General features: G+C 59.5%; 2 protein-coding genes across 4 annotated transcripts; one reads left to right on the forward strand and one right to left on the reverse strand.

Moving 5' to 3' along the window:
- Nucleotides 1-1,113: 1,113 nt before the first annotated feature.
- Nucleotides 1,114-2,850, reverse strand: MRPL2 (mitochondrial ribosomal protein L2). Its single transcript, XM_088531234.1, has 6 exons — nucleotides 2,631-2,850; nucleotides 2,122-2,263; nucleotides 1,930-2,045; nucleotides 1,733-1,843; nucleotides 1,437-1,510; nucleotides 1,114-1,357 (listed from the first exon to the last, which is right to left on the reverse strand). The coding sequence occupies exons 1-6, from the start codon at nucleotides 2,848-2,850 to the stop codon at nucleotides 1,151-1,153; spliced, it is 870 nt and encodes a 289-aa protein (XP_088387360.1). The 3' UTR covers nucleotides 1,114-1,150.
- Nucleotides 2,851-2,986: 136 nt separating this feature from the next.
- Nucleotides 2,987-24,139, forward strand: KLC4 (kinesin light chain 4). 3 transcript variants are annotated; one of them, XM_088531268.1, is made up of 16 exons: nucleotides 2,987-3,042; nucleotides 10,116-10,382; nucleotides 10,595-10,825; nucleotides 11,168-11,246; nucleotides 11,337-11,562; nucleotides 11,867-11,954; nucleotides 12,325-12,426; nucleotides 12,900-13,073; nucleotides 13,238-13,337; nucleotides 13,878-13,930; nucleotides 16,095-16,162; nucleotides 16,244-16,352; nucleotides 17,141-17,290; nucleotides 23,426-23,550; nucleotides 23,644-23,701; nucleotides 23,976-24,139. In XM_088531268.1, exons 2-16 carry the CDS (start codon nucleotides 10,134-10,136, stop codon nucleotides 24,063-24,065), a joined length of 1,902 nt encoding a protein of 633 aa, XP_088387394.1. In that variant the 5' UTR covers nucleotides 2,987-3,042; nucleotides 10,116-10,133; the 3' UTR covers nucleotides 24,066-24,139. The 3 variants fall into 3 exon arrangements, with proteins under 3 accessions (XP_088387394.1, XP_088387395.1, XP_088387397.1); XM_088531269.1 differs by having other exon boundaries at nucleotides 17,141-17,263; XM_088531271.1 differs by lacking the exons at nucleotides 23,426-23,550; nucleotides 23,644-23,701; nucleotides 23,976-24,139 and adding an exon at nucleotides 19,157-19,239 and having other exon boundaries at nucleotides 17,141-17,263.
- The last annotated feature ends 103 nt before the right edge of the window (nucleotides 24,140-24,242 follow it).

Consider the following 24,242-nt stretch of genomic DNA (forward strand, 5'->3'; position numbering starts at 1 on the left):
GGCGGGGCTGCGGGCTCCGCCGGCACCGGCGGGCACCGGGGAGCGGGGTCCGGGCCCGGAGCGCCGCGCCTGCTGCTTTACGGCGCCGGAAGGGCTCCCCCGCGCGCACCCGCGCCGGGGAGACCCCGCAGCCCGCCCGGCTCCCCCGCTAACGGCGGCGCTTCCCGGCCCGGGAGCGCGCGGGACCGGAGAGCTGCGGCCGCGCGGCGGGAGGAGCGCGCGGGGCCCCGCCCCCTCCCCGCGGGGGCGGGGCCTGACGAGGGCGGCGGGATGGGGGGGCAGCGAGGGACCGGGGGGTGTATGGGGCTGGTAGGGACAGCATGGGGACAGGGGGACCGCGAGGGGCTGGGGGACAGCGAGGCACCCCCTGCTCCTGGCACTCTCTCAGGCTGCCCACAGTGGAGCTCACCCTCTCTCTACCCCTTCCTGCAATTATGGGGCACAGAGGGCTGAGGCCCCGTATGGGGATGGCAGCAGCTGTCTGCTCTTGCCAGGGATGTTCCTGAGGCAGCGCTGGGGCTGGGAGGAGAAGGAGGTTGAGATGCCTGAAGCACGCAGGCTGCCTTGGGCTCCCGTCCAGCCTCCACGCACGTCGCGCTGGAGTCCCCCAAGCTTGCCCTGGGGCTTGGTCCCCTTAAGACAAACACCAGTCCAGTTCATCATAGAAGCATAGAATGCTTAAGGTTGGAAGGGACCTCTAGAGGTCATCATCCAACCTCCCTGCACACGCAGGGTCACCTAGAGCACGTGGCACAGGACTGCATCCAAGCAGGTTTTGAAGATCTCCAGAGAAGGAAACTTGTTGATCAACATCCTTTGTGTATTGAGGGACCCTGAAGCATCTCTAGATGCCATGGAAGAACACCTAGATGTCCTCATGCTGCTGAGACGAGGGACTAATTTCTTCCCTTCATCAGCACGTTCACACAGCCCAGGGTACTAGTTGCCCTCACAGGCAGCTTGTGGCCACCAGACCAGGGGAGCCCAGGTCAGACAACCCACAGGCTGGCAACCATCTTCTGCGGCAGCATGAGTCCTGCCAGGGCGCAAACCTGAAGGCAGAAGCATCCCATGAGTCCCCCTTCAGAAGAGACAGCAGACGTGGGACAACAGTAGTGCGAAGAATGCTTTATTATTCTCCATGTCCCTTCTACGCCGTAATCCGTGGCAGATTGACGTAGCTCTTCATGGGCGGGAGAGGTTTGATCTTGCGCCCGGCCCAGCCGCCCTTACGATGCCACAAGCCCGTGTGCGGGCGCTTGCCCAGCCAGCGGTTGCGGCCTGCCTTCCCGATCACCCGCTTGTTGTGGTCCACGTTGGACACGCGGCCCACTGTGGCCACGCAGGTCTCCAGCACCTGGGGGGACACAGAGGTCTGTGAGGCTCCCAGGGACACACAGCGACGTGTCCGGGATGTGAGGGCACAGCTCCTCTACCTGCATGTGTCTCTTGGAAGGCAGCTGCACGATGGCCGTCCCGTTGACCTTCCTGAGCAGCACCCCGCAAGTCCCTGCAGCAACAGAGAGGTCAGAAAGCAGCTTCCTTGAGCCGCTTGGGATGAAGCGTCTTGTTCTGAACATTCTCGCATGGGGAAGCTGCCTCTACACGAGAGCCCAAAGGCAGGACCTTAAGTCACCACCGGGAAGGGACCTCCCACCTGTACCCCCATCCCTGGGGGCACATTTTGCACTGCTGCGCTAGCAGAAGCGGCCCCCGCCGCTCCAGAACGCACCAGCTGCCCGGATGTACTGGGCCCCCTTGCCGGGGTGGCTCTCCAGGTTGCAGATCAGCGTGCCCACGGGCAGCGCACCCAGCGGGTAGGCGTCCCCTTCGTTGGCCAACACTGGAAAAGAGCGGGCGCTGAGGGTGGTGCGGCGGGACCCTGCAAACACCCCTGTCCCTGTGCTGCCACCGCCGCCGGCGGAGCACCTGCCATGCGGCCGATGTGAGCCGAGTTCTTGAGGATGTCGCCCGGCTGCATGTTCTCCGTGGCGATTATCCAGCGCTTGCGGTTGCCGCCGGCCACCAAGGCGATGTCAGCTGACCTGCGGTGAGGACAAGGCAGGGGCTGACCGGAGAGCGGGCACGGGGATGGTGGCCGGGGGCCGCCGCGGGCCTCACCTGCACGGGTCGTAGCGCACGTTGATGACCTTCTCCTCGAAGGGGACCGCCGGGGCGCCCTCCTCGTAGCGCAGCCGCTGGAAGTCGATCATGCGGTAGCGCCGTTTGTGGCCGCCGCCGATGCCGCGCACGCGGATGCGGCCTGCCGGGTGCGAGGGAGCGCAGCTCAAGGCAGGGACCCCCTCCCCGCTCTGTCCCCAGGCCGATACCCAGTTCCTCCAGCCCCCAGACACGCCAGCCTCCGTTCCACTGGTTCCCTGGGCCGCAGGGGTCACCCTGTCCCCATTCCCACGGCCTCCCGGTCCTCATTTCCCTTGGCTCCCACACCCCTCCCCCAGTCGCCAGATGTCCCAGTCCCCTGGTCTGCAGTTCCCCATCCCGCTCCATCCCCATGCCCGTGGCACCCATGTCCCCAGCCCCCCGCTCCGCCTCCCACGTGCCTCCGCCATCTCCCGGTTCCCCCGGTCCCCCGTCCCTCGCCTCCCCCGCGCCGCCCGCGCCCGCCGCACCCGTGTGGTCGCGGCCGCCCGTCTTCTTCATGCCCACGGGCCGCACCGTGTACTTGACGCGGCACTTCCACAGCGGGTCGTTGGTGAGGAGCGCCGCCGAGGCGCTCAGCGCCCGCCAGGGGCTCCCGGGCACCGGCACCGGCACCGGCGGAGCCGCCCGCAGCCCCCGCGGCGGCGCCAGCAGCGCCCCGAAGGCGCGACACAGCCGCGCCACCGCCATGACGCGCGCTCTGCCGTGCGCATGCGCAGCCCCGCCCCGCCGCGACCGCGCCGGCCATGTTGGATTTAAAGGGGCTGCGCCCTGGTTGAGGGTGGCGCCGCTGTCGCCGCCGCGTCTGCCCGGAGCCGCCGCCTGAGACGCGACGAGACACGACGAGCGCCGCGAGCGGCGTCGCGGCCCTGCGCCGAGCAGGTAGGGCAGGGGCTGCGCCGGGGGGGTCGCGCCGGGGGCCGGGGGGGTCGGAGGGGGCGAGTTCGTGTGTCCCGTCCCCCCCGCGCCGCCCCCGGGCGCCGGGAGCCGCTCGTTGTCCCCGGCCAGCTGCGTCCTGGGGGGCCCGGCGGGCGCGGCTGGGCTGTCGCGGTGACCCGCGCCCAAATGCCGCTGATCTCGCTCCGCTCAGTTCATTTTACCGGCTCGCACCTCGCTACTTCTATGTTGTTGTTCTCACGTTATTTTTGTGTTATTGTTCCCGTTCTCTCTGCCGGCCGCCTCGTGGCCCCGGCGCGGGCGCTGCCCTGCGGGGCCGGGTGAGGGAGCCCGGCAAGGTGCCCCCGGGGGAAGCGCGGGTCAGCGCCGGGCAGCGGCCGCCCCGGGCCGCCTGCGAGGCGATGGGGACCCTGCCGAAGCCGTGGGTAGATGTGGGTGGTGGGCGGCCGCTCCAGGCACTCGGGAAGGCAAAACCCCAAGGTGCGAGGGCGGAGGGAGCCGGTCTGGCCGGGAGCGCTGTGGCGTTACCCCTGGAATCTACCGGCGAGGCCGGAGCCTCTTGTGCAACTCGCGAGCGCTCCTGCGGGAAGGGCGCTGGAGGCGGGCGCCATGGCCCTGGCATGGCGCCGTGTCCCGGGAGAGCGGAGCGGCCGCGGGGAGCCGGGCCGCATCGGCTCCCCTCCCCCTGCCGCAGTGTGGCGGCCGCAGCGGGGCCGGGGGCCGGGGGCGTCCCGCTCCGCCCGCCTGGTCCCCGCGGGTGACAGAACCACGCAGGGCCCCTGGCCTGAACAAAGAGCTGCGCCAAGCGCTGTGTTTTGGCGGGGAGAGGAGGTGAGAGCTCGGCCCCGCGGCGGCCGGAGCAGGGGACCGGCCTGGGAAGGGGAGGACGGGGCCGCCCCGGCTCGCTGTCCCCAAGGGTCTGCACCGGGCCTGCCTCCCGCTCCCAGGCAAAGCCAGAGGGGTGAGGACAGAGGCAGCACCTGACATCATGCAGCAGCAACCCTCAAGCTTCCAGAAGCCTTATTCTCTCCCTTAAAAAAAAATAAATAAAATAAAATAAAAAGGGGGGGGGACGGTTCTCCTGCTACTGAGTTTCTTGCCTGGGACTCGTGAGGCCTGCGGACAGGCACCCCCGAAAGGCGAAGGCGGCCGGGAGGAGGTCCCTGCGGCAGCGCTGGGGGGGTGCTGCAGCGCAGCGCTCCGGCCCGGCAGCCTGGAGAGATCCGCGCTGTGACGAGGCGGCGACATGTTTCCCGCAGCTCCCAGCTTCCCCCGCAGCGCCAGGCGCTTTTTCCCCCTCCTGGGTCTCCTCTAGCGCCCGTGGGCTCCCCTCTCTGCGCCGCCTTGTCGTGCTTGTGACGGCCGCGAGCCCCTGTCCTCCAGCTCGGGGGAGGCGAGGGCGGCTTTTCGGGAGCAAAGGTCTGGCCGGCCCAGGCACGGGGTAAATAAACACTTGAACTGCACTGCAGTTGGCAGGAGGAGCAGGAAGCAGCCGGGTAGGCAGAGCAGCACTAACCCCAGGGACCTCCAAGGAGCCTGAGGGAGAGGTGTTGAGACTTTGACCTTGCAGAGCTGTTGCATAAAAGCTTGATTTCCCAGTGAAGAGCCACCCTCAGCGGTGTGAATTTGGCTGTGTCCTTAGGGTTTGCCTGCTCTCGTGGCCTGGTCTTTGTGGCTGCCCCAGGCATGCAGGGAAGGGAGCGAGGGCACTGCGGAGCCCTTCAAGGCACCTGGAGCAGCTCCAGGAGGTGCTGGACCAGCTGCAGCATCTCCTGAAGCTCAGCCTGAGCACAGCCCTTGCATTAGACAGATGTCTGTGAACACCTCAGCTCCTGGGAATTATTCTGCCTGCTCTGATGCCACTTTATGCTGTCAGGAGGAGGCAATGGCTCTGGCTGTGTGTTTTACAGAGCAGGGCTCCTGGCTGCAGAGCTGAAGCTGCGGGGAGATGCTTGTGCTGGCTTCGCTCCAGCTCGCTCAGCGCTCGTCTTCGCTAGCCTAGAAACGCGCTTTAATGGTATTTTGCTGTAGTCGCGGGCGCAGCAGATGCGGGGTGGATTTGGGTGGCTGCTGTGGACGTGAGCGAGTGTTGGAAAGCAAGGCCTTGTCAGCTGGTGTGGCAAGGCTAGTGCCAGCTCGGCGGGGGTGGCAGACGAAGGCTGCCTTTCCCCTGGTTTGTGGGGCCCTGGCTCTAGAGAGGAGTAGCTGGTCTGATGCCAGGGCAGCTTCTCTCCCTTCCTCATTGCAGCGGTGCTCTTCCCACAGGATTGGGCTTTGGTAACATGGGTACCTATGTAGCAGGTGGGGAGGCCCCTGTCTGCGTGTGCCCCTCCATGAGAGTCGCAAATCCATTTCCTTAGCCCTGGTTTCAAACCCAAGGGGCTCTTGCTGCCTGCTGGTTAGTGCAGACTTGCTCAACACAAGGCTCCTGGCAGCTGGCTTCACACGCTGCTAGGGCAGGCGGGCGGCCCGTCCTTGGGATGGGGGCTGAACCTTGGCACAGGGCTCTGGAGGAGTTGGGAGAGCTCCGTCTTGGGAGATATTTGAGCCTGGCCTGGGTGCAGTCCTTGAACCTCTGATCTAGGTGTTCCTGCTTTGAGCAGAGGATGGACAAGAGACCTCTGGGTGTCCCCTGCAGGTGATGCAAGAGACTTTTATGATGATGTCTGTCTTACATATGTGGGATCAACTGTGTGTCTCTGACTTCTGTGGCTGTCTGTAGTGTTAGAGAAGTCCATGCTGGAGGCTAGGACTGGGGAAGGCTCTGGGGCAGATGATGGGGCTCCCAGGAGCCCCTCTTTTGACAACAGGATGGGGAAGCTCATGACCCAAATGATGGTGCTGTAGGCCTCGGATGGAGTGGCATCTCCTGGCTTTGGGATCATAGCTCAGAGATCTGCCTGCCTGGGCAGACTATGAGTTTAGAGGATGCTGAGACCCATACGACTTCCTCCTGCTTGTGTGCTCTCCATGGCTCTGTGCAAGGGTGATCCGCTCTCCTTACAAAGGGAGCAGGAGATGTACCAGGCATTTCTGGCAGTGGTTTTGAGCATGAGGACACACTATTCCTGCCCCCTGCCATGCATGGGGCCTCAGCAGGGAGCTGTATACTGCAAGCATTGCTGCAGTCCTTCCTTTGAGGAGCTCGGCATTTGTCCCTTAATTTCTGGCTCTTCCTAGCTGCAACAGCTCTCACCATCGCCCTGAAGCTGCCTGTCTGCCCATCTGTCTTTCCACTTGCGAAACATCTTTCTCTCGCCTTCGTTTCCGAAGCCTCGAGGTGTGCGTGTGCGCGCGCAGCCGCTTGGAGCTGCTGAGTTATCGGGCACTGCGCAGAGCTGGTTTTGCTTCCTCTGTTCCCCGAGCCAGAGCAGCTCTGGACGCAGGGGCCTGTCAGGTGTGACTTGGCAGCACCTGCATGTCCCTTCTCCGTGACACTGTTGCGGGATGCCTGGTCACAGTGAGGTGGCAGCGTGACCCTTGCCCGGTGGCGTGACGGTGCTGACTCTGCCACAGGAGCTTCCCAGCCTCCGTCTTGGGTTCTCTTCTGATGTCACCAGGTAAAAATGGGAGAAAACTTGTGCTAGTGACACACCTCTGTTTGCTTTTTACTGCCTTTTTACTGCTTTCTGAATGCCTAAGGTGTTAGCTCTGGGTTTTGTTTCAGCTTCTCTTCGGAGCGGATGCTCAGTGGCTGCCAATCTCAGTTTAACCGTGGTGAGCTTGGTGAGATGCAAAGGGAAAAAGAATCATCCTCGCTTTCCTGCAGGAGGTTTTTTTTTTTTTTTTTTTTTTTTTTTTCTTCCCTATTGCCACCATATCCATACCTTGTTTTTTTTCCTGCGGAAGAACATGCTGCTGAAACTTGCGCTTGCTCCTACCTGGAAAAGACAAGTTGCCCAAGGCTGTGTGGGGAGACGGTGAAGGGAGCTGGGGTTGTCAAGGTGCGGTTAATGACCACCCCAGGTGGTAGTTGACTCCTGCTTTTTATTTATTTATTTTTCTGGTGATAGTTTTGTTGCTCTCTGTGGTCTTCCAGGCGTCACAATCTAAACTTCCAGCTTCCAGCATCACTTCCAGGCGTCACAATCTAAGCTTTAAGATTCGCTTGGATCCGCTCGGTCTGGTGTCCTCATTTCTGCTCTGGCTCTGGGATGCCAGCCGTGAAGCTTCCAACTCATTCCTCTTAAGCTCCCGCATGTGGGAGCAGCTTTCAGAGGCGGAAGAGCGAGCTGATGAAATCGCTGGTGCTCGGTGATTGCCTGATGATGCACTTGAAGCGAGGAGGAAGGTTCCTGCCTAGCAAGATGTGCTGCCTGCCGCATTCCCGGCTCCGTGCTGTGCGTGTGGCTCCCCTGCCCTCGCGCAGTGCCCTTCCAAAGGAGAGCAGGGGAGGGGCGCCGCGTGCTGCTGCAAGGCCAGGCTGCTCCAGCAGCTCGCGGTGCCCGGGGAAGACGTGCCAAGTAGAGCAGAAAAAGCTGCTGGAGACCTGGGCACCCGCCGAGCGCCGGGGAGGAGCCGGCCGCTCCAGTGTGCGAGAGCACCTATGGGCAAAGCGCCCTTGCTCCCTGTTCCCAAACTGCCCAGCCTGCTCCCGCTTGCTGGAAGGCAGAGGGTGGCAGCTGCCCTTCTCAGGCGGTGTTTGTGCCGCTGGGTTTGCTCCGCTGAGCGCGTGGGAGCGGGGAGAGCGCTTGCACAGCGGCCTCGGCCGTGCCCGGCCCTTGTGTTGGTTGCCATAGAGCGTGTTTGCTCTCTGGAGGGCTCTGCGCTGGGTGCAGTCTGGTGCCAGCCCCAGGGAGAGCTGCAGATACGGAGCTGCGAGGAGGAACCGGCAGCTCTGAGGGAGAGCAGCGTGTTTCTCTGTGCTCGTGGGCCCTCCTGCCTCTTGCAGGAGGTGGCAGCAGTTAAGTGCCTCCTCTGTAGTCCCCCTGTCAGCTTTTCAGCGCTCGGGCTGTCCCCGTCCTCTCCCAAGTGCTGTCTCCTGGTCTTGCACCCATGTGGGGGAGTGTCCAGGCTCCCTTGCTTGCAGGGGAGGTGAGAGCCTCTTGGTACCTCGCAGAGCTGTGCACCAGGGCTGTTGGAGTCCGCCAGTCTCGCAAGGGAGAGCGGTGAGGGTACGTGCACTGCCCAAGAGATGAGGGATATCGGTACTGGGATTTCTCGATGTGCTGTTCTGGGGTAAGTTAAGTCTGATATGCCCTGCATCAGGGCATTTCATTTATTTTCCCTTCTTGAGTGCTCTGAAATGTTGAAAGTCCTGTGGGGGGCGGGGGAGAAGGTCATGGGGTCTGTGAAACATCTTGGACTTTTCCTGCTGGAAAGGCTGAAACAGGCAGCATGTAGCTGGCGTAGAGATGTCGCTGTTTTAACACGTAGCTTGGAGACTCCTCAGTTAATTCCGTGGCACAAAGAATTACTCCTTAACGAGACTAATTTCCTATGGATCTGGGTCTCATCTGACTCTGCAATCTAGCAAGGTGCAAGCTTGGTTGATGGTGGTGGCTTTTTTTCCCCATGTGTTTGTAGTGTGCTCATTGAAGAGGGCAGCAAAGCTCAGCCCCTCTGTAGGGTATCTGTAATGATTCCTTGAGAATGGCTGCAGTCCAGGGAGGGACAAATGCAGAGGGATGAGCTCTAGGGACACATGAGCTTTAGGTTTTGGTGCTGTTGTGCTTTGAGTCTGGGGCTGAGCTTTGTGCAGGCCTTGAAGATCGTGGTGGGTCTGTTCTGCCCTGTGGCAGCTGCCACCCTGGCTTTGGAAGCAGGCGGGTGTCTGCCAGGTGGGTTCTAGCAGCTTGCGTGCCCCTCTTTTGGAGCAGGGCAGCACTGGGTTGCTGGATATTGGATGCTTGCTTTTCCTGGGCCACCAAATTGTATCCCGACCTTGACTTCTGGAGCCAGGAATCGCTGCACATCTCTTCCTGAAGCACTCACCAGCAGCAGGCTTGTCTTAAGGTTTGTTTTGCTTAGTTTTTTTTTTTTTTTTCCTCCCTTGTTGCTTTAGCATGCAAATTTCTCCTCCAGATGTTGTATACAGGTGGAAAAAAACTGGGGAGTCTCTTTTTCACAGTAGTCCAGGCCCTGTGTCTTGATTCATGTTTTCCTGTGCAAATGGGCAAATGTCACAGGCCAGGTGTGAAATGTTTGAGTGCGAAGGCCGAAGTGGTTGGGGTGGCTGCAGGCAGGGCACATCAGGCACCCGGGAGGCAAGGATGTGGTGTGGATCTGCATGGGGCTGGTGCTGCTGATGGATCAGGAGGTAAATGTGAGCCCAGCGTTGTGGCTTCGCGTGGGAGGATGGCCAATTCCTGCTGAAAGGAATGAACAGGAGCCCAGTCTTCAGGCAGTGTGAAGTGCCATCCTGAGGAGCCCTTAGGCTGGCAGCAGGGCGGGTGAAGCCATGCAGGGGTTATACACCTATAACTGAGCACTTGGCACACGTGCTGCGGGTAACGTTGGTGTTTTTGTGCCCTTTATTACCACAGGGGCTCTTGTCTGTTGGGGGTTGAGATTTTCAGGGTCTGCTTTTGATATGGGATTTTGTTGGCTGCTCTGGCAAGTGCCCAGGTGCCTCCCATTCCAAGAGGTGCCCTCCTAGGGAGGGGAAATGGAAAGCTTTGGGCTGGCACCCCTCCACTTTCTGTTCCCTTCCTTGCACAGTCAGGAGAGGCGCTGAGCTCTGCCAGCCTTCCCGCAGAAGTGATCTGTGGGCAGGAGGTGCGTGTGTCTTGCAACCCCAGCTGCCAGCTGCAGCTCTTTGCTCTTAAGTGGGAGCTAAATCAGCTTTCCTCAGTGCCGGGGCTGTGGGGGTGTTGGAGGTCAGTGCTCGTTCTGGCCTTTTTGTCTGCTGTCCACGTGGGCCTCCCGCCCTGGCTGCCGCACACCATGTCGCAGAGGCGGGGGCACGTGCCCTGGGATTTGCCTGCTGCCAAAAGGAGAGGAGAAGATGACGGGGTAGGCAGTTGCAGCCTGTCTCTGGCTGCCTGAAGCTTATGCCTGCTAGCAGCCTGCAGAAATATTGCTGAAGCACACGGGTTCTTGTTTCTCCTTCTGTGCAGGGCTGCAGAAGCAGGACTATGTCCACCATGGTGTACCCAAGGGAGGAGAAACTGGACAAGCTGAGCCAAGAGGAGATTATTTCCAACACCAAGCTGGTGATGCAAGGTCTGGAGGCACTCAAGAATGAACACAACTCCATCCTGCACAGCTTGCTGGAGACCATCAAGTGCCTGAAGAAGGATGAAGAAGCCAACCTCGTGCATGAGAAATCCAACCTGCTCCGCAAGTCAGTGGAGATGATAGAACTGGGGCTTGGGGAAGCTCAGGTGAGAGTGTCAAGGGCCCTTGCAGGTGGTGGCCAGGGCTCTTGGGGCAGGCAGACGCTTGGCTGTGCTCTGTACACATCAGGGGCATGAGAGCTGAATGTGGAAGGCCAAGACTGGCATTGAGGGTGGGCCCAGAACGTGCATGCTGGGGAGGGGGTGGGGAGTAGAGGGTCGTGGTAGGTACTGACTGACCAATTGGGATTTTTGGCAAGGTGATGATGGCCTTGTCCAATCACCTGAATGCTGTGGAGTCAGAGAAGCAGAAGCTACGTGCTCAGGTGCGAAGGCTGTGCCAGGAAAATCAGTGGCTGCGTGATGAGCTTGCCAACACCCAGCAGAAGCTGCAGCGCAGCGAGCAGACCGTGGCACAGCTGGAGGAGGAGAAGAAACACCTTGAATTCATGAACCAGCTGAAGAAGTATGATGAGGATGTCTCGCCTTCGGTATGCCCTTGTCTGGGGGAACAGCTGCCTGGGGAGAGGATAGGATTGGGACCAGTGGGATTGTCTAGGTTTAATAGCCACATCCTTTGCCAGCTTCCTTCTCCAGCAGCTCTTGCAACCAAAGGGACATTGCATGGGGCAGGATTTCGGGCAGACCTTGGGGAAGGGTGCCAGGGTACACTGGGGAATATTGCATTGGCTTCACTGCATGGGAAAGTGGCAGAGATCCCAGAGAAGCTGAGGGCCTTGGGCTGCAGAGTGGAGGAGAGGTTAGTAGCGCATTTGTCCCAGGATGCTGCTATCTCTGAGAACCAACAGCATTGTGATCCCTGTTCCTTTTAGGAGGAGAAGGAGGGTGATTCCACCAAGGACTCTCTGGATGATCTGTTTCCAAATGAGGAGGAGGAGCATGGTCCTGGATGTAAGTGTTTGTGCTCGTGCATGGTTGCTGCCAACCTCTGTTTCAGCCTGTTTGCCCAACATGCCCCTGCTTGTTCTTCCGTGCCCACAGTGCCCCATCAACATAGCAGTGCAGTGGCAGCTGCCCAGCAGGGAGGCTATGAGATCCCCGCGCGCTTGCGCACCCTTCACAACCTTGTCATCCAGTACGCCTCACAAGGACGCTACGAGGTGGCCGTGCCGCTCTGCAAGCAAGCGCTGGAGGACCTGGAGAAGACATCAGGCCATGACCATCCCGACGTGGCTACCATGCTCAACATCCTGGCTCTGGTGTACAGGTGAGCATGGTGGGGAGGGCAAGACTGGGTCATCGGAGCTTTCTGCCTGTTCCCTTTGCCAGAACAAGAGTTGTGGTGGCAAGGAGCTCCTCTAGCATCTAGGGGTTTGCTTTTTGAAAGGATTTTGGCCTAGATGAAGGATTCGGACTGCCAAGCTCCTCCAGCATAAACAGGGAGTGGCAACATAGGGATGAAGGGAGAAGTGGAAGGGCTGTGGGAGCAGGATCTGTGTGAAAGTAGGACTGTTGCTTGCCATAGGCTGTGGTGACCCAACACCCAAGAACTGATAAACTTTGTACTTCAGGGATCAGAATAAATACAAAGAGGCAGCACACCTGCTGAATGATGCGCTCTCCATCCGTGAGAAGACCCTGGGCAAAGATCACCCAGCGGTGAGTGTCTCCCTTCTTTGGTTGCTTCCCTTACCCAGTGGGCCACAATGGACCTGGAATAGTGCCCTGCTTCCCCTCAGGGGCTATCTGTGGCCAAACTCTTTTGTGCTGGGCTGCTCTGGAGCGCAGTGTGCCCTGTGGTGTGAAGGGTGCCACTCTTGAAGTGTGGGACACTTTTATGGCTTGTCAGGGGTAAATGGCTTCTCCTGGATGGATCCCCTGATTCAGACAGGGTAGCCTTGTGTCTCTGGAGCCTTTCCTCTGGAAGCAGCTGTGCTGCAGGGATAAAGTAAATGGGACAGTTACCAGTGTTGCCATGCAGTCCCTTTTGATCCTGCTTTGTTTCACAGAGAAGCTTATGTCCCTGCAGGTGGCAGCAACCTTGAACAATCTGGCTGTTCTCTATGGCAAGAGAGGGAAGTACAAAGAAGCAGAGCCGTTATGCAAGCGAGCCTTGGAGATCCGTGAGAAGGTACCAGCCCCCCATGCTCTCCTTCCAGCTCTCTTAGGCTCTTTCCCCAGTACTTCACTGCCTCTGGGAGATGCAGAACACAGTATTCCTTAAAAGAAGGGGTGATCCTTTGGCTTGAAAAGTGGCTGTTGCCTTCATCTAGTCTGTTCCTGGTGTTGATTATGCTAGTAACTTGTCTGTCTCTCCAGTGTTGTTTCCAGTTAGAGGGTCTGGAAAGAGGTGGAAGGCTTTATTTTTCGTCTTAGCTTCTGTTGTCCTTGGCTCCTGGATAGCATAGACACATCCTAAAGAGACTGCAGTGCCTGTTTACTCCCCTGCTGTCATTTCTAGTGTGTCGGATAGGGAATGAACATGAGAGAGCAACCTGGCTAGGGCCAGAGCTACCTGGCTCTCCCCAGGAATGTACTGCAGTGTTTGTGTAGTCAAATTGTGGCTTCTGAAGTTTTGTGGCTTCTCTTCTCTGGCTACCCTAGGTCCTAGGCAAAGACCATCCTGATGTGGCCAAGCAGCTGAACAACCTAGCCCTGCTGTGCCAGAACCAGGGCAAGTATGAGGAGGTGGAGTACTATTACTGCAGAGCACTGGAGATCTACGAGAGCCGCCTGGGTCCTGATGACCCCAATGTGGCCAAGACCAAAAACAACCTGGTGAGATGATGGCAAGAAGCAGTGTGTCCATGGAGAGTGGCTTGCGAGGCGAGCGTTGCATGGAGGAAGTGGGGAGCAGGCTGGGAAGGGAGAAGGTTGACCTGTGGGTCTGAAGGGCTGCTTAATCTGGCAGCAGGGCTGGAGCTGTGTTTTCTTGGTTGCAGGCTTCCTGTTACCTGAAGCAAGGCAAATACAAGGACGCAGAGGTGCTGTATAAGGAGATCCTCACCCGTGCTCATGTGAAGGAGTTTGGCTCTGTGGATGGTTTGTACAGCAGCTCTTGGAGCTGGGGAGGGATGTGAAGTTTGGTCTCCTGGCTCTCTGCCCTATCTTGGCAGATTCTGACCTCCCATTGGCAGAAGGAGGGGGTGCCCTGTGAGATTGCTGCTTGGGGGAGCCCTTAAGATACTGTCACTCTTGTCTTGTGTCCCACCTTTCTCTGAGGAGGGTGTCTTAGAGCTCTGGCTCTCAGTCTTTGCCAGGTTGGTCACTTTTGTGCCTAAAAGAGGTAGCAGCAAGTGGCACAGCACAGCTATTCTCAGTGTGGACTACAGTCTCTGTTGTACTCCTGAATGGGTATTTCCCCCATGGGAGGATGTGTTCCTTACTTCCCTTGCCCTTGCAGTGTTACTTGTCCTCTTTGGTGCTCTGGCCAGTGGCTGGAGGCCTGGTCACCTTCCTCTGGTGAGCCACTGGCTTTGGGGATGGTCTTCACTGGGCTGGTCAGGAGGCACAGCCCCAAAGGAAGGAGCAGAGTGGCAGGGTGAGGTGGCGAGTGAAGCTTTGCTATGGTCTTCCCTGCAGATGAGCACAAGCCGATCTGGATGCATGCAGAAGAGAGAGAGGAGATGAGCAAGGTGAGTCTGAGCTGGTGTTGCAGCCTGCTGATAGCAGCGAGAGCCCTGGAAGGGGTAGGAGGTCCTGGGGTTGTGCTGCTCTCTCCCATTACAAACAGACCAAGAAAGGGCCAAGAAGAGTCCCTGTGGGCCCACAGGAGTGGGGAGAAGAGATGACTGCTCCCTGGGGCTGTGAGATTTGGAGCCCTGTCAAAGGGCCTGGTTTTCTTCCTGAAGCTGGAGCTTCCTCAGTCCTGCCACGTGCGCGTGTGCTCTCTCTTGCTTTAGCAAACCCTGTAGGGCACACAGATGGGCGATGGCAGATGGCAGTGCCACAGGGTGCTGGCCCTGTGCCTCAAATTGCTGCTGGTACTTGGAGTACTGCTCCTGAAGCACACCACAGGCTGCTGGGGAAAAGGGAGACTAAGAAGACACTGCTACTTGTCACCCTGCAAGCCTGGCTCTGGTCAGGGCTGGTCCCAGCTGCACTGTGTTCTAGCTGTTCCCCAAACAAAGGCAGACGGGTGTTGAACTTGGCTGAACTTATGCTTTCCACAAGCCCCAAATTTTTGTGTGCTTTTTTTGCCAGGAGAGTGAAGAAGTGGGATGAAGGTCTCTGGGCTGTCTCAGTCTGCAGTGGGAGCAGATATTGGCTCTCTCCTTTTTTTTTTTTTTTTTTTTTTTTTTTTTTTTCCTCAGAGCCAAGGCTGTGAAGGCTTGGCTTGCAGGCCTGGCTTAGCCTTTCATCATTTCCATCCTGTGAACTCGAGAGCAGGGTCAGGCAGCTGCCTCCCACCGTCTCCTGCAGCCTCACTGCATCTTCCCATTAAACCGCTCTGTGGGGTCCCTGGTGCCCTGTGAGGACTCTGCCACACATAACTCATGTTGCTTCCTGCTATGGCACCACCTCCCACAGGAGCAGTCAAAGACTGGGCTCCCCTTGCCCTCGCTGGGGTTGAGCTGTTCCTTATGGTCTCTCTGGAGAGGTGGGAGATGAAACGTAGATGTTTCAGGGTGAAGCTGTGCTCCAGCTAGCCGGCTTTGCCTCAGGGGTGAGAGATCAGGCTGCCTCTGTAGTAGTGTGGCCTTCAGGGGGGTACTTGGGGTAGAAGAGAAGAGCCAGGAATGATTCCTGGGGCCTTGTTTGGGCAGCAGTTTTAGGAGGAGACAAGTGCTACTTGGCCAAGGGAGCTCAGAAGAGGAAGATTCATCTTGCAGCCTGGGCAATGGCCGAGGCTCTTCTCACAGCCCTGGGACTGGTGCTGCTGGGCCTGCTGCCTCCAAAGCAACTGTGGCCAAATGGTGCAGTTGGCGTAGCCCCTCGCAGCAGTGACCAGGGAAGGGCGACAGCAGCCCTGCTTGTGCTACTGGCCCATGGCCTGGTGCTTCTGCTCTCTGCTTTGTGTTGCATTTCCACATCTCCTATTAAAAAAAAAAAAAAAATCCTCCTTGCAGAGCTTCACTTCTTTTTCCCTCACCCCCTTTTCCCCTTCATTCTCACTGGCAGCAGGGGCAGGGCAGCTTCCCTACCTGTGGTGCAGGGCCTTGGGGCTTCCAGCTCACTGAAACCTGTCCATAAAGGGCCAAGGTGTTTTGAACCTTGGGCTCTCTTGTCCTCTAGGGCTGCCCAGGCTTTAGGGAAGGAAATCGAAGCATCCCCCTTGGCTCAGGGAAGCTCCAGTGTGTGGCCTAAAGCTCCTAGGACTGGTGCTGTGACTGAGGAAGAGAGAGGACCCCTGCGAGGACTCTTCCTTTGGGACTCTAACCCTTCCTGGAAGGAAACCCAAAGCTTCAGAGCTTTAGCCCTCAGCACTTCCAGAGCCATGGGCCTTGGCGAGAGCAGCTCTGCTGTGTTTGGAACTGAGCTGGATGCTGCCTATCCAGCCTGTGCATCATGTAGGTGCCCCAGGGTGCCGGGGCAGGCAGCCCCACTCCTGCAGCAGCGGTGACTCCTGCCTGCGTGTCCCATTCCCTTGGGTGACCGAAGCAGCGCTTGCCACCCAGTCATGCCGCCTGACTCTTTCTTCCCCTGTGTGTGGTGACATTATTTGTGTGTGTGTGTTGTAAAGGCAGCCCTGGGGTGCTGGGTGTATGACTTGTCATGGCTTGGAGGCTGCTCCCGGGGCCCAGTTTAGGCTGGAGAACTGCACGAGGCTAACACTTCTCCTCTCTCCTGGCTCTGCAGAGCAAGCACAGAGACAGCGCTCCCTACGCTGAATACGGCGGCTGGTACAAGGCCTGCAAGGTTAGCAGGTAAGAGGAGGTGCAGGCTGCTGCAGGCTCTGGCAGGAGGTGCCTGCTGGGCTCCTCCTCACCTTCCCTCTGTCTCTGCAGCCCAACGGTGAACACCACCCTGAGGAATCTGGGCGCGCTGTACCGGCGCCAGGGCAAGCTGGAGGCGGCTGAGACCTTGGAGGAGTGCGCGGTTCGCTCTCGGCGGCAGGTAACCCTTGAGGGACCATCTGCAAGGCTCGGGGGACAATGCCATGCTGCAGCCTGCTGCCCCCACGTGCCGTTTGGCACAGTGGGCTGTCCTGTGCTTTATGGCCTCTCATGCCCTTAGGGTACATTCGCTCAATGCTGGAACTCCGTAGTGGTTGTGGCTGTGTTTGCGTATGCAGTTGAGGCATGCAGGTGCTTGCATGCACATGGAGATGTGCAAGCTCATGCATGTGTAGGAGGGATGGGCGTTGTGGGGTGTGTGTCTGCATGAGTGTGAAGGAAGCAGGCATATCTTGGTGCAGAATCACCCAGCTGGAGCAGGATAGGGACCCTGGCTTTGCCTGTAGCTGAGTAAATTTGTCTTGGATTCTTTTCTTCATGCTAGTTTCTAGCCTATGAGACTCCTGGGAGATTCAGGAAGGTTTTCCACTCCAAACTACTCTTGGTCCTCAAGCAGCAAAGTGGAAGCTGTTCATTCTCAGTATGGTGATGGAGGGACCGCAGAAACTTTCGTGTACTGACTCATGAAGGAGCAAAGCTGTGAGCTTTAATGCCACTTGCCCTTACCTCCTAGGGTGGCTGGTGGCTTGGAAGGGACTTTCTGAGCTGGAGTGTGAACAGGGACTGCTGAGAGCTGAAGCATGGCTGTCTCTCTTGCCTAGGACGCTTTGGGCTATGATGGGGCAATGGTCAAAAGATGGACAGAACCAGGCAGAGCAATGGCACTGGAGGGGAAGGAGGGTGGAAAGACAAAGCCATTAGCGCTGCCTTGTGCCTTTCTGCTTGCAGGGCATCGACCCCATCAACCAGACCAAGGTGGTGGAGATCCTTAAGGAAGGCAATGGAACAGAGCGGCGGCGGAGCCTGGGCGGCAGCGTCAAGTACGAGAATGCCACAGACGGTAGCGAGGAAGTGAGTATGGGCGTGGAATGGAGCGGGGTAAGTACAAGACACCATCAAGAACGGCCTCGGCTGGCTGCCGGAGGCAGGAGACAGCCTGGCTCAGGGCTCTCCCCACGTGGCCTGTCGTGGCATCCTTGTCTGCCTCCATTTGTTCCCTGCACACTTCCCTCTTCTCTTTCTTGGCATGAGCCAGCAGGCCCACAGAGGTGCGTGTCTGGGCCTGGCTTCTGTTTTATATAGGCCAGGTACTACCAGCTGATGACTCCTCCTTCAAAGAGGTGCTGTCAGGCCCTGGCGATACATAGCATGAGCTGGTCCTGGCCTGCCCTTAATCTTACCCCGACACCGTTATTAACATCCCTCCCTGCTACTCACCTCTTGAGACCCCTTGGCTGAGAGCACCGTCTCCTTCTGAGGCCCACGCAGCCACAGCGAGCCACAGGACTTCTTGCTGGCTGTCCTGTACCGTGCCACGGGCAGCCTGAGGCTGGGGAGGGTTGTACCTGTGTGCGCCTAGTGACTGTAGGCACAGGGGACATAGTCCACAGCTCATATCTCTTTCTGTCGCCCTCTCCTGGTCTTGTGCCGTCCGTGGGCTCTGGTCAAGCAGAGAGGATAAAAGGCTGGTTCTTGCTGGAAGCTAGGCTGACCAGTGATGGTGAAAGAGGACAGCGTTAGTCAAGACTTGAGCAGGGTGATTTGAAGCTGTGTAGGCTTGCTCTGATACTGAAAAGCACTCTGGTCATGAGCTCTGAGTTTGGAGGAGTGTAGTGGTCCAGGTCTGAGACAAGTGATTTTTCAATCTCTGTAAAGAGGATGGAGGAGCAGCATGTGAGCATTGCGCTTGATGGGTGCTTGGCTTGAGGGCTACAAGAGCTGTTAATGCTGCCTGTGCCTTGCTGGGGCTCTAACTGGGACTGTAGTGGAGCTAGTAGCTATGGGTGGTTGTGGACACAGGCAATGCACTGAGAACATAAGTCACTCCCTCCTCGTGTCTGCTGTCACTAACTCTTCCCCCATGTGGCTCACCTCTATCCCCCCTGCATGATGAGCTCCCTCCCTTCCTCCTTCCTCTTCTCTGTTGCCATGACAGCCCCTCGGATCCAAAGCCCGAAGCCGCTGGCTCTCTTGATTGTGGATTGTACCCAGGAGGTGGCTAGAGGGGACCTTGGGGAGCGCAGCTGCAAAGGGACCCAGAGGGTCCTCTAGATGCAGCACTGTACCCTGTCCCACTCCTAAGGAGGCTCCTAGCCCTGGCAAGGTGCCAATGCTGGGCCTTGTGCCCCCTGTCGCCAGAGGGGCTGGATGAGTGTGGAGGGAGGGCTGTGGGTTGAGGTTAGGATACTAACCTCGGCTGTCCTTACTGTCCTGGCCAGTATCCCTCTGCAGCTCTTCCTGGCTCTGCTGCACCTGGTGGCTTCCCCTTCCCGGTGGTCTTTGAGCCGCTCATGCCACCCCCTCCCACAGCCTAGCCAAGAGCATTTGTGCTGTCCCTGCACACGTGTTCCTTCTCCAGGGGCCTCTGGCCCAGCCACTGCTAGGATTTGGGAGCTAGCTCAGCACCCGGGGATACAGGCACTGACACATGTTCCCAGCTGCCTTCCCTGGGCTGCTGCAGGAGTAACCAGCTCCCCCTCCCCAGCGCTCAGCCCCCTGGAAAGGAGGCTAAGACGGGTCCTCCTGCTCCTGCCTGTCACAGCTGTTCCTCTCTGAGCTGGCTGTCCCCACCTGCCTGCTGAGGGTGCTGGCCAGGATGTAAGCCCCAAGTACTCCAGCCCCCCCAGTCTCCCTCAGTGTCCGCAGTGTCCCTGTGGGCAGCCTGGGCATTGCCCTGTGTGCCGCTGGGGTTACCTGCATCCTCATGGCCTTGTAAATTGTGTCTTTCTTCTCTCCGTGCACTAGGCTTAAATGCCTCCCAAGACTCCCTCTTTCCCCTCCACCGCAATCACCTGGATGTTTGTGTTGTACCTTCCGACTTTTCCTCCACACCATCCCTCCTTCCTCGTCAAGATCTCCGCGCCAGTCCCCCAACCTTCCCAGCGCGCGAGGCCACCACGGCGCCTGCAGAGGAGTTCAGGGCCCAGCTCCAGTCCTGTGGCCATCAAGAGCAGGAAGAAGCGGCACGGAGCTGGCTGCTCCCCCAGTCGTCCCCTTGTGTGTCACCACCCCCTCCCCAGCCTGCCCTTGCACCTCCCCAGGGAGCTGGGCATCACGCCTGCAGGGACTGTCTTCGTTCCGACATCACCGTCATTAGATGTCCTCAACTGTCCTAGCTTGTCCCCTCCATCTCTGAAGAAGACAGGATGGAGGCGTGAAGACAGGGGATGGTTTTGGAGACGCAGGGGCCTCGTCTTGGCAGGGCTGCTCTGTACACGGTCGCTTCCTTCCCCGTATGCTTAGCTGATGTTGGTGCCTCGCTGGCGCTGGCCTCCAGAGTGCCAGGCTCTCTCTGTGGCTCGGGGCTGCGGGTGTCCCTGTCCTTCTGCTGCGGCTGAGCCCCACCACCCAGGGCAGCACGTGGACCTCTCTGCGGGGCGTTGGGATGGAGGGTGCTCGCAGCAGCTGTGCAGCCATGGCAGGGTCAGAGGTGGCAACAGCCCATAGCCCTGCGTGGAACAGGGATCTGCTCGGACAAGTACACTTGCTTGTGGCTTCCTGACTTGATGCATTCACATAGTCCCTTGACTGTTGGCATTGAAGGGTGGATGGGAGAGGGAGAGGTGAGGGTAGAGCTGTTTGCTGCTTAAAGGCAGATGGAGGAAGAATAAGAAGAAAGCACAACGTCCTCACGGGGAAGCTGAGGAAGTGTGAGTTAGATGAGTGGACAGTGAGGTGGATTGAGAACTGGCTGGATGGCAGAGCCCAGAGAATCGTGATAAATGGGGCTGAATCTAGTTGGAGGCCTGGGGCCAGTGGTGTCCCCCAGGGACCAGTACTGGGCCTGGTACTGGTCAACTTGTTCATCAGTGACTTGGATGAGGGCACAGAGGGCACCCTGAGCAAGTTTGTGGGCAATACCAACCTGGCTGGAGTGGCCGACACTCCCAAGGCCTGCGCCACCATTCAGAGGGACCTAAATGGGTTGGAGAGTTGGGCAGAGAGGAACCTCCTGAGGCTCAGCAAGGACAAGTGCAGGGTCCTGGACCTGGGGAGGAATAACCCCAGGCACCTGTACAGATTAGGGGTTGACCTGCTGGAAAGCAACTCCATGGAGAGGGATTTGGGAATCCTTGTTGGCAACAGGTTAACCATGAGGCAGCAATGGGCCCTTGTGGCCAAGAAGGCCAATTGGCTCCTGGCTGCATCAGGAGGAGCGTTGCCAGCAGGTCAAGGAAGGGGATCCTGCCCCTCTGCTCAGCTCTGGTGAGGCCGCACCTGGAGTATTGGGGGCAGTTCTGGGCTCCCCAGGACAAGAGGGATGTGGAGCTGCTGGAGAGGGTCCAGCATAGGGCCATGAAGGTGATTAAGGGACTGGAGCATTTGTCATATGGGGACAGGCTAAGCGAGCTGGGCCTGTTTAGCCTAGAGAAGAGAGAGGCGATCTGCTCAGTATGTACAAGTACCTTAGGAGAGAATGTAGGGAGGATGGGGCCAAACTCTTTTTGGTAGTGGCCAGTGACAGGACAAGGGGCAATGGGTACAAGTTGAAACGCAGGATGTTCCACCTCCATGTGAGGAAGAACTTCTTTCCCGTGAGGGTGACAGAGCCCTGGCACAGGCTGCCCAGAGAGGCTGTGGAGTCTCCTTTTCTGGAGGTCTTCCAAACCTGCCTGGCTGCCACCCTGTGCTCTGGGTGTCCCTGCCAACCTTAACCATTCTCTGAAAGCAGAGCCCTTCTCCAGGGGGGCAGGTAGATGTGAAAGGGCTGGCATAGTGGTCTGGAAAAGAAGTGGTCTGGAAAAAAGTAGGTACTAGAAGGGCTTAAAGAGAGAGAGAGAGAGAGAGAGAGAGAGAGAGAGATGGGGCTGGGGCTGCCCTGAGCAGAGAGAGAGAGAGAGTAGCTGGAGGAGGGATGTTTCTGCAGGAGGAAGAAGCTTTCCTGAGGGCAAGAGGCCATGGTACTGCTGGAGGAGAGTAGTTATGAACAGACTGGGGCCTGGAGGTTGTGACCCTGATCAGGCGGGTGAGAAAACCCTAGCTGAGGTAGCAGTGCTGGCCTCAGCCTTGGGCAGGGCTGGCCTCTGCTGGGGCTTGAGGCCTGCACATGTTCCAGCACTGAGGAGATCATTTCATGGGGCCAGGCCCCTGCTGCCCCAACATGGGTGCCCTTGAGTGCTTGTACTTGTCCTGCCTCCTGGGAAGGAGCCTGGACCCGCACGCTGGAGGCCAGCGCCTTCCCCCACCTACACTCCCCCCTATTTATTTAGCTAGACACTTTGTTTCTCCCGCACGCGTGCTCTGGCAGGCCGTGATGCTAAATCCACTTGTGCCTGCCTGGCCCTGGCCTGCCCAGGACATGTGTGTCTTCCTCCCTGAAAAACGGTGCTTGCTGAAATCAGGTCTGTCCTGGGGCACCTGGTGGGGAAAGCCCAGCGCCCTCAGAGGGCCCTTTCTCCCTCAGGGCTGTCCCCTGTCCCCAGAGCGGGGTCTGAGTCCTCGGCGTGGGGCCCTCAGCACCCCCGGCCTTCGCCCTGACTTCGACCCAGCGCTGTAATGACCCAGACCTCTGATTAAAGGCAGACAGACCCAAACCGCTGCCCTGTGCTTATTTCTGTGCCCTGCAGGGCTGGCCAGGCCTGGGGTGGCCGGGAGGGACAGAGCCGAGCAGCCATGGGGCCACGTGGCTCCAGCGGGGGAGCAAGGGGGAGAGCTGGAGGTGGCGGCTGTGAGGTGGGGCCCTGTGGTTAAACCGAGGCCTGTCAGTGTTCCCGGTTAAAAATAACGGTGAAGAGGGAATGGTGGAGGGGGGGGAAGAGGGAGGTTATTTTTAACCTACTCTGCAGCAGCGCCTGGTTCTGGCACTGCTCTGCAGTCACCCTGTGTTTTTGCAGCAGGAGAAACAGGATCCTGAGCCTAGAGCATCCTCCCTGGCCTGCTGCCCCGGCCCTGCTCCCCTACCCCAGCACGCTGCCTTCCCGCTTCCGCACGCCCTGGCACGAGGAAGGTGCCTCGCAAGCCGCAGGGTTCCCGCTCGGCAGGGAGTGCTGGGCCCTTGTGCTGCCTCCCTCGTGCTGCCTCCCTCGTGCTGGGCCCTTGTGCTGCCTCCCTCGTGCTGGGTGCCGTGCTCCAAACCCTGCCCCGCTGGCTGCGGAGCCCGAGGCCCCTGCTCGAGGAGCTGTGTTTGTTTGCTCAGCTTGTACTGCCACTGCCCTGCACGGCCCCAGCGCTTGTGGCTCTTGCCGCTTCAGCAACCCTGTGGCGTTGGTGGGCAAGGGCAAAGTCACACTTGGCTTATGGAGGATGGGATTGCTTTCTGTGGGAAGGGATGGTGCTAGGGGCGGCTTCAGCTGATGGAGAAGGGGGCTGGGCTGCCATCGCTGCTGATCAGGTGGAATGGGGAGAGCTTGGGGAAGGTTCCCTGGGGTTAGCCTGGAAAAGTGGGGTTTAATGCAGGAGCAGCCACCAAAGCAGGACCTCGGAATAGGCAGCAGCAAGGAAAGCCCTGCAAAGAGCTGCCTTGGGGTGGCCTACGGGCATGGCTCAGCTGGGAGCTGCCAGGAGCGGTGCCTGCTTTGGTGGCATGGGGCCCAGCCTGGCCCTGCACGAGTTGCTCCGTGGGGTCTGAATTGCGTGTCATGGGAATGGGACAAGTGCACACAGGGTGTTTTCACATGGCAGGACAGGGAGCAGCACAGGGGTGGCAGGGAAGGGGCGGGGGGTGCCCTCCAGCCTGCGGTAACGGGGCCTTTAGGGCCACAAACAAGCTTGCCCAAAGCTGGACCCTGCGTGGGGAGGCCCTGGGGGCTCCACCAGCAGCTCCTCGTGGCTGCTGCCCACGCTGGGCTTGCAGCAGCTCCGTGCTGGAGCTCACAGTGGGCAGACAGACACCTCCGGTGCACTCTGAGCCAGCCCTGCTGGGGGTCCCAGGGCCCCGTGTGCCCCAGAGACCCAGGCTGATAGCCCTGGTGTGAGCGGGCAAGGCGGGTGTTCGGAGCTGGGCCCATCTGTGGGGCGCTGGGGCCTCCTCCCTGCTGCTCAGCCACGGCCCCTGCCTTGTGTCTCCGTGTCCAGGATGGCAGCGGCACCCTGCAGCGCAGCAGCTCCCTGGGCAAGATCCGGGACGTGATACGCAGGAGCAGCGAGATGCTGGTCAAGAAACTGCAGGGCAACGGCCCGCTGGAGCCCAGGAACACGAGGTGGGTCCTCTGGGTGGGCGTGTGGGGCAGGGCTGGTGGCAGCGCTGCTCCGGCACGGAGGGCTCCCGCACACTCCCCTCTGCTTCCTTGCAGCATGAAGCGAGCCGCGTCGCTGAACTACCTGCACAAGTCCAGCGATGCTTCGTTCGAGGTGAGCGTGGGGCTGGCGTGGGGACAGGGCGGGCAGCGCTCCGCGTGGGACACAGTGGGATGTGTGGGAGCAGCCTCTTTTCCCAGGTCACAGCGTTGCCTCTGTGTTCCCCTTGGGAGCAGGGAGAGCAGCGCTGGCACCTAAAGGGGCTGAGACCACCCCGGGGGAGTCCCGACTTGCCCAGGGTGTCCCTGGAGGGTGCTGGGGGACGGGTGGGCACATGTGGCCATGGATGCTCTGGCTCATGGGATGGTGCCTCTCTGCTTTATTCCAGGGCACCCAAGGCCTCCGCGCGGAAAGCAGAGGCCTGAGCGCCAGCAGCATGGACCTCTCCTTGCACAGCTCCCTGCTGGCCTCCAACTGAGCACCCGCGGGCACAGCCCGGCTTCACGCAGCGCGGGGCAGCCCCCCAGCACCCTCCCCGCCTCCAGCACTTCCCTCTGCCCGGCGCAGCCCCAGCCCTGGCCCCGCTCCCCGCGCGCCTGCCCGGGGCCCGGAGGCCCTCGCGCGCGGGGCGGCCCAGCGCCGTGCATGCTTCTCT

Source organism: Tinamus guttatus, unplaced genomic scaffold, assembly GCF_059628265.1.
Source record: "Tinamus guttatus ecotype Peru unplaced genomic scaffold, ASM5962826v1 Tinamus_guttatus_pri_ptg000403l, whole genome shotgun sequence".
Taxonomy (NCBI): Eukaryota; Metazoa; Chordata; class Aves; order Tinamiformes; family Tinamidae; genus Tinamus; species Tinamus guttatus.